The 8,923-nt window shown below is 44.6% G+C and overlaps 1 protein-coding gene across 1 annotated transcript in view; it reads left to right on the top strand.

Moving 5' to 3' along the window:
- The first annotated feature begins 355 nt into the window (after window positions 1-355).
- The window catches only part of trabd2b (TraB domain containing 2B), a 67,615-nt gene continuing 59,047 nt past the window's right edge, over window positions 356-8,923 (top strand). The window contains exons 1-2 of the mRNA XM_044198796.1: window positions 356-839; window positions 3,574-4,143. Coding sequence (XP_044054731.1) covers window positions 726-839; window positions 3,574-4,143 — 684 coding nt within the window. The 5' untranslated portion in view covers window positions 356-725. The remainder of the gene's footprint in view (window positions 840-3,573; window positions 4,144-8,923) is intronic.

The raw sequence follows: 8,923 nt of genomic DNA, 5'->3' as shown, positions 1-8,923 counted from the left end.
GCTAAACAAGTTCAGTAGCCTATAAATTAATTGATTACTTAATTCATTAAAATGAATAAAAATATGATACCAGGGAAGATCAAAAATAGTAAGCAACCATATAAACTCACTATTGGGCATGAAATACTGCCTCATAGTGATGCCATAGGATAGGAAAAATACTATGCTGAATGAGGCAATGTCCAAACTCACACTACAGGACGTTTTAAGAACATCATAAGAACATTCATTCCCCACTCTCTACTCCTTTGGGTCTGTCTTGACGGGCTTTATTCACGCAAAACACTTATCCCTCTCTGAACCTGCGCTCCCTCCTCTTAAAAGAAACAGGGGTGTGTGTGTGTGTGTATTTGGGGTGGGGTAGGGGGGTACTCAAATCGTCCCACCTACCTCTCTCCCAGTCAAGACGCTCCAAACTTTCGGAGCGCACCGCGGAAACTCTCCAAAGAGTTTTCAGCTCCTGCTTCAGGACTGCACCGAGTTAAAAGAGACAGACAAAGTTTAAGATAGAAACAACTAAACTCAGCCGCGGAGAGCGTCGGGAATGGCGAAGGGGCGGAATGGTCCTCCAGCCGAGCGGCACATGTGAGCCAAGAGGCCACCGGTAACGGTTTTTTTTATTATTTCAAAGCAGACTGGGACAGAGCAGTGAAAAGAGAGCATATAGGAGAGACATAAAAGTCTCTGAGAGCTGACTGTCACAAGTGTCCTCTCACCTCGACACGATGGTCTGTCTGCCGGGATTCAGCTGGGTCTTCCTGAGCGCTCTCCTGCACACTGTGGCACCCTGGGACGCACACCGACCGGACAGACCGAGGCAGTGCGACGCACCAAAGTCGGTAAGTCGTGTTGGGGCACTTCAAGTCAAGGACACCCAATTTCACCCGATAAAGATAGACGCGTATTCGAACCCGCACATTTTAGTCTGACTGACAAGTTTGTTATTCAGCCTACAGAAGTCAGCGACGCTGTTAAGATGGTGGCACTTGTTGTCAAAATTATCCTAAAGTGTTCTTTCTTGATAACGTCTAGTTGAAGAAATAATAGAGAAACTCAACTTTATTAGTTTATAGTATTTGTTCATTTTTGGGGAAAATGTACGGCAGGAGGGCACAATCACGCCTCATCGTTTGTCAGTTATCATAATTGGGCTCTACCATGAGGTCAAAGGTTACGAGCTTTAAACATTTTCAAACCTTTTATTATTAACAAATAAAAACGTATGTGCAATGAGATGAACGAATGATTAAACGAACAGCTGGGGTGAAATAGAAAGTTATAATTGCATGATTACTGTGGATCGCCAGATAATTAGTCTATATAACAACAACAACAACAACAGCAACAGCAATAATAATAATAATAATGTATTTTCTGTATTAACATTAATTAAAGTTCAGTGATTAAACACTCTGCCTTATCTTCACACATTTGGAGTTTCTGACCTGACTCATAAAATAACTAGATCCGGGCCTTAGAAATGAAAGCAGTCGCCAAGAGAAATTTTTTACCGCTTGCCAACTTTATGGCTGTTTACGTGACAGACGCAAGCGGGGAACACCCACGGGTGACTTGACTTCATTTGGAAAATGTTTCCTTGACCTTTCAGAAGTGATCATGTTTCAACACAAGGCCTATTAAAACACTTATCGGGCATATTGGTAAAATTCTGAACGTGGCTTGAACTCGTTTACCGTGAGGAGGTGCAGCAGTGCGGAGCAGCCAGCCATAGCTTTGCCCAGCTCTGTTAACGCGAGTCTGTCTGTCCGTCAGTCTGCCTCCTACTGTGAATGCATCCTCGGCATGAAGGTAAAAAAAGTTAATTAAAATCATGACTGCAGACATCACATCCAACACGCTTCCCTTCTGGAAAAATACCTCAACAACAGGCACATTTTTAAATATGACACACGGTTGTGCGCGGATATCATTAGGGAGTCGTTTAGACATCACAGGCGTTTGTTTCATTAGTGCATTATGTCCTATATGCGAATACCGGATCTGTTGTCAGAGATCACTGAAGGCTTCGTGCTCTTTCGCTTCAAGTGATTTGTAATGCGTCAGTACAGTGGTCTCTGTTTTGTGTTAAGAGTAATTACCCCCATAAAACGGAGCCCTGCGCATCAGCGCTCTCCAGAAAAAGTCCACGCAGCTTTAGCAGAGGGGATATCGCCTCTCCTCAGGACACGACCACACTTTCCATGTCGAAAAGTCTTCGTCTATGGGGTAGGCCTAAGCGCGCAGTTGTTAGTTAACGAATGACAAAATGCTGCACATGCAAAAAAAAAACAGAGAAAAAAAGAAGAGTTCTGCCCTTCAAGTTTCCGTGTCTCTAAAATATGACGGAGAATGCACTAATGCATCTAATGCCGTCCAAACCTTTCCCGTTTGTCAGTGTCGGCTGCATCCTGCCAATGTGAAAATCGAGTTAGAAAACAAGCTGTTTAAACATTTTAGTGTATCTGCAAAGAAGAAATGCTGCTCTGAAATTAAATATAGCACTTTCGATTTATTTTGTCAAGCAGGAGATTGTGCCAGAAATTACTGTATGTTCATTGTAGTTAATTGTGATGATAACAGAACACCCCACAAGACCACTTCACTCGCTCTTGGCAGCCGTTTGAAAAGTTTTATATGACAAAGGCAGCGTTGGCAGCGTGCAATATAATTGGAACACAGCTGAAGGAAATCTTGATTAAATTTTAGAAGTAAACATTTTCTAAGAATAACTTTATTTAACAGTAATGGGTTTCATCCCTCAAATGCCTGATTACACTGTGTCTCAGAAGCCAGAAGTTTGATATTGTTTATAGAAGCTAATTCCTTTTTCATATTTGAATAATGCCAACATCAAAGTCATAGCACATGCACAGCACATTTGCGGAGCACTTAACAAGAAACATATTTTAAATGCAATATGGCCTTATGCTCATTTAGAATGGCTGTGGTGATTTCATTTCCATTGTGACATTGTTTTGTATAAAGATAACCACAGTAGACAAGCACTTCCTCTAATATAAACCGTAGAGGACAAAAACAGTGCTGTACTTAAGCCTGTCAGCACCAGATCTCCCTGTCTGGTGTAAAAAATTTCACAAACAAAAGTATCACATGGGGTCAGAACGGAGAGCAGGTTTCTTTCAGCTTTTGGCTTTTATGAGCTCCAGTGCAGTATATTTGCACTGCAGCTTACAAAATGCTTCCCAGGCCGAAAGAGGCTTTGGCAACCGAGGTATGCACCTCAACAATACACGGGGGTCTGTTTACAGCCCAGAAGGCCCCTCTATAAACCCGCTGCCTGCACCACAGCAGCAAGCCCCACAGCCTCAAGCTGACGAGACTTCATACTTCCCCTGCCGTCATCTCAAAATGGTATTTCAGTCTTTAACTGGTTGACCTGAGCCTATGAGCCAGTAAACCACAATAGAGGAAAAAAGTGTCAGCTTTAGTTTTAAGACAAGTGGAATTGCTCTAACATGATGGTTCTGGTATTTTTGTTTCCTTTTGCTCTCAAAATCTTTACCTCCCTCTCTTATTTTCTTTCATTCCCTCCTTCCTCTGCCTCTTGGACAGCAAAGTGACATGAACTCTTTCCTGTGGAGAGTAAAGCGTGCTCCTCCTCACCCACCTTCTTACTTATTTGGTACCATCCACGTGCCCTACACTCGAGTCTGGGACTTCATCCCAGACAGGTCCAAGCAGGCTTTCCACAACAGCCGCAATGTTTTCTTTGAGCTGGACCTGACCGACCCTCTGACCATCTCCAAGCTGACCAGCTGCCAGCTGCTCCCCCACGGGGAGAACTTGCAGACCCTGCTACCTCGTGACTTGTACCGCCGCCTCAAACGCCACCTGGACTACGTCAAACACATGATGCCTCGCTGGATGACCCCTGACCAGCGTGGCCGCGGCCTGTATGCTGACTATTTGTTCAACGCCATTGCGGGAAACTGGGAGAGGAAAAGGCCTGTGTGGGTGATGCTGATGGTCAACTCGTTGACGGAGTGGGATGTTCGGTCCAGGGGGACGCCTGTGCTGGACCTGTTCTTGGCTCAAGAGGCTGAGAGGATGGGTAAGACAACAGGGGCAGTGGAGCGGGTGGAGGAGCAGTGTCACCCCCTCAACGGGCTCAACTTCTCTCAGGTAAGAGAAGGAATGAACACTTGTTTATTTTCTCCCTTTTGCATTGGATTCCCTGTGTGTACACAGCTGGAATAGCTGGAGAAATTGCAAGGACAAGCCAGGCCTAGAGGGGGCATGAGAAGATGTAAATTTGTGTGTACTCTGTATTATTCAGCTTGTAGTAAAGTAGCTCTGAAGACAAACAAGTTGAGCTCTATAATAAACAGTAAAAGATGAGTGTGTGTGCACAGATTTTGGGTGTTGCAGAGAATGTGGGAGAATACAATATAAGGAGAACAAAAAGTGATTAAAACCTTTCTGCTGGAGACAGCTTTATGGTTATGGATGTCCCTCCACCTCACTAAACAAACACAATCAACAGCTGAATCTGCAGAGAGGGTGTCAGGCTAAGTAATGCACATGCAGAACAGATTAGAGAAGGCGAGAAGAGCAGAGAGCTCTCTCTTTCATTAATGCAGACTGTCTGTCTGGCTCTCTGTGGTATCGCAGGGCTCTCAGTGTAATCGGAGACTGGAAGATGAACGAAATAACCTAATTACTTGATGAGCAAAACATGGGAGCATATCCATCTTTCATTTCTTGTCTGATGATAAAGAAATGAAGGGAACATGCATCTATTTAAAGAATTAGTCAGTTGGAGGTCAACTAAGTTGGAGGCTGGGGACCCTTTTTCAAACTGTGGGAGGTCCCACAAAAATCTGTGATGAGCCTCGACAGCATGAGGAAGATGCTCTGTTCTAATTTATGTTCTAATACAACCTTTGATCTACATTAAGGAGGAAAAACATCTCAGTATTCGTACTCATGCAGTACTCAACCAACCACATGTGCTTTCCATGTACGGCACACCACACACAAAGGCACACTGGAAGCATGCAAAGCTCCATGCATGCACATTGGCAGTGCAGTGCAACAGAATCTGCGATGGCCTACGCCTCCATGTGACAGGTCGGAGGGCTACGGGGCTAATTTGAGAGGTAGCGGGCTCCCAGCCTCTCCTCTTTCATCAGCACCGCCTAACTACGCTGTCAAAGTCGCACAGTGTGCCCTGCACATGCCTGAGAGCGTTACTGCCCCTAGAAATAAGCTCAGCAAGGCACACTGTGGTTCTCAGTAATGAAGAGGAGAAGTGCTGATGCCGTTAGGAGGGCTTTGCAATTTGTGTAGTCTGTTATGTCCTGTAGACGTGTTGTTTTCTTGTTATCTTAAAGGTATTCATGCCTCCTGTATTTTTCTTCTATAAAGTAGTCTCAGTTTAACTGTCCCTAACGCATGATCTGTATTTAGTGTGGCAGGCATAGCAGTTGCCCCTAAAAACAACACTGTTTTAAATTACATCCTATCAGGGTTGCGTAGCAGCACAGTATCCAACTATAGAAAGCAGTGTTTATGTTTCCTGAGAACTTCTGATTGACTTTAATAAGCACAATCTATTGTTCTTCAGAGAAAAGAACAGGCTGAATGCACTGAATTTACAAGGGATGGTAACACTTTTACAAGACAGGTGTTCAAATTCAGATAAGAGTTTTATTGCCATGGAAATTCAGTAAGAACTGGATCATGGATAACTTGAATTTCACTCCACCAGAGCACAAGCACCGATAGACGTCTGAGCTTCCAACCCCCTTGTTTCCAGATATGTATGAGAACAATTCAGAGCTGAACTGAAACTGACATGGAAACCATTATTCTCAATTATAATAATTTGTGTTTTAATCTGAACACTATGGTTGATTGATTCCCTCTACGCTTGACTGTAACAAGGATGAGGTCAGAAGGATGGATAGAGAAAGAGTCGAAGAGAAAATGCGTGGGTGGGAGTCAGAAGAAAGAGAAGTGAGACAGGCAGAGACAGAAAAAAGTGTAAAGGCAGCGGTGAGGAGATGAGGTGAAAATGCAGGGAGACTGATGTGCATCATCTCACCGCTAATGCTAATCTGAAACATGAGAAATTCTTAAAGGGAGATCTGAGTTTGGAAAGGTTCCAAACCCTTACGGCCTACATGTTATTTGTTCCCAATAAAAGTAGTTGCTTACAATATCCTGTAACTTTGACTTCACCAAGAGGGTCTTAGAAACGTGAACGCTGGTGATTCATCATCTGACACACTGTAGGTTTCTCATAGGCACTTGGTCCCAGTGGTGCCAGTGCAGTGGGGCTAGCACCACTGGTAGAAGGGGGTCTTGAGGCACTGGTCCAGGTCTACAGGTTAGCTGTTGCTGGGTGACCTGTGACCTCAGAGGAAGTTGTTTTTGGATGAAAAGAGGTACAGCGGATCATCCTCTGTGGGATAGGAGGAGGTGGTGTGGGTGTTTTAATGCAGCAATCTTCTGTTTGTAGGGGTGATGTTGGTGGTAGCGTAGGAGGGACAGAGAGACGTTAAGTGTGCCAGAGCTCTCTTTAGACCATTGTGGTCTAACAAGAGCTCTGTCTTTCTGAGACCTCTCTGTGGTCTCTTTAGATCACAGAGAGGTGTGGATGTCTCTGTGAGAGGCAGTTTGTAGGTTGTGGAAACAAAGGCGGATCATGGTGCATGGTTCTTCTCCAGTTCTTTGGAGGCCGATGCAGGTTGACAGCTGGGCGGGCCAGCCAGTACCAAAGTCTTTGTGAATGTTTTCAGCACAGAGTGGGAATGGCTGGAGAAAGCTTAGTCGGCTCAGAGGGTGCAAGCTGCACCAGGAGGTGACTCCTATACACACTCTTCCTTCAAGGGCAGATCAATGAATTACCATCATGACTTACCAGTAGGGGTGCCACAAGATCTCGTGCCACAGTTAAAAAACATTTCAAAATGCACTTGCATTGTTTTGAGACTCAGTCAATAAAAGGCTATTTTTCAAGTGGTGAGCTGAGTAAATCGTCACACCCCTACTTATAAGGTATTATACCAACACAAATGTATCTGTCATCTATATAGACATAAAATCAGAAGACGCAACATGCTTTTGCATCTACTGAAATTGAAAAACTGCAACTGAGTAGGTAAAGTTTCAGCATCACAGTGATACCGTGTATTGATGGTGCACAGCACCAAACCGCAATGGCTTATTTTCACCTAGATACTGTATGTTATTGGAGTTAAGATGTGGAACAAAAATGTCTCTAGTGCAAAGCTGCTTTTGGGAAACATGAGGGCGGCTCCAGCCTGCGGGCCTCTCACACTCCCACCAAATAAACACCCATATTTATTTTCCCTGGGTCGCATTGCAGACGAGGCCACTGGCCCATGTCAGAGAGAAATTACATCGTATTGGTGGCGCCTGTCTCCTGGGCAGGGGTCACGGGTCACGGTGGGAGGTGGTAGTGGAGCCGCAGAGCAGCAGAGCGGTAAGGAGACTGGCAGTCTGTTGGGGTCAGTCTGGGCACTGCTGAGCAGGCAGGCAGCGCCCAATCTGATAGAGTGCCTGGCCCAACCTCTGACCAGGCTGAGTTTCTATCAGCTTGGGCTATTTTGTGCTATGACTTGTGCAACTGTGGGTGTGTGTGTGTGTGTGTGTGTGTGTGTGAGAGAGAGAGAGAGATGGCTGACTGTCAGTACACCCCAGTGTTGTCAACTCAGAGCTGGAGAGGGGAGCGGGTAAAGGTTTTAAGGGACAGGGTAGGTGACAGAATCTGGTTTCCTCTCAGCAGGAGGCCGTCCTCCTCCTGGTGTTTACAGTGAACCTCTTGTGCCATCCCTCTGCTAGAGAAGACGTCAGGCCGAGGCTTTCTGTTGTGCTGACACTGCAGCCTCACATGTTGTGGTCACTTTCAGGCCTGGAGACAGTGCAAAAGTGCATTTCCGCATGGCAAAATAATATAAAATGTGATGACATTTAGTTTTTCCAAAATATGTATGAAAATATATTATGAAAAGTGCATGGTGCTACCACTGAATTTACACACAGTGGTCATAACGTGAAACTTTTGTCTGTCTGGATCAGAGGCATTAGACCCACACAGTCTTTGTTTCCCATAAGTCACTATTACTTTATATGATATTCAGTTTGTATTTGTGTTTGGTTTTCCAATTCAGATTGGACCTCATAAAGTATATGGCCCCAGGATACAGATCAGTGATTTAAAATGATTTAAAAACAGTAAAACAGTAAAAGTAAAATACAGCACATATCCAGGAGGAATGTCTTTCCCCGTACAGATCCAGAGGTTTCTGGCTGTGCATGGCAGTTATTTGATGAGCATTTATGGTGAGTGGTGAATATAATATTGTGAGCCCAGTGTAGTGAATGTCTCCAAAGGCTGGGCAAGAGTTGCTAAGAGTAACAGCAGTACTGAAATCAAAATAAGATTCTCATGCGTCGTATCAAATCATGTAGAATACTGTGTTGTGTTCTTTGGACAGTGTTCACCTAAACAGGACATCGTTAAAGGGAGGAATTAAGTAACATCCAACCATACCCATATCCAAATATTTACATTCCATGATGGGTGTGTAAGTTTGGGTTTGAAGCGATGTGTTGGCTACAGAGGCTGACTGATGGAAAAAGCGATTCTTTTCTCTGACCTCCTCACTCCTTTTGGATCTCTGTTCCCTCCCTATCTTTCTCTCTGACATGTCCCGAGGCTCTGGTTGTCCTGTTGCTAACCCATTGCTCATCTGCACACACGCAAATCAACACACACCCCGAGTGGAAAAAGAGGTGGAGGAGGAGAAGAAGGGGAGGAGGAGATTACCTTTAAAGTGTGCTGGCGACATGCATCCCCTCTTTAAGCGTGCCATCTGAGGGTGTTTCACATCTAAGCTATAATTACCTGCGCAAATATGTGGAAAACTGCGAG

Source organism: Siniperca chuatsi, linkage group LG6 (genome assembly GCF_020085105.1).
Source record: "Siniperca chuatsi isolate FFG_IHB_CAS linkage group LG6, ASM2008510v1, whole genome shotgun sequence".
Lineage (NCBI taxonomy): Eukaryota > Metazoa > Chordata > Actinopteri > Centrarchiformes > Sinipercidae > Siniperca > Siniperca chuatsi.
This window is presented reverse-complemented; position numbering and strand designations above follow the sequence as displayed.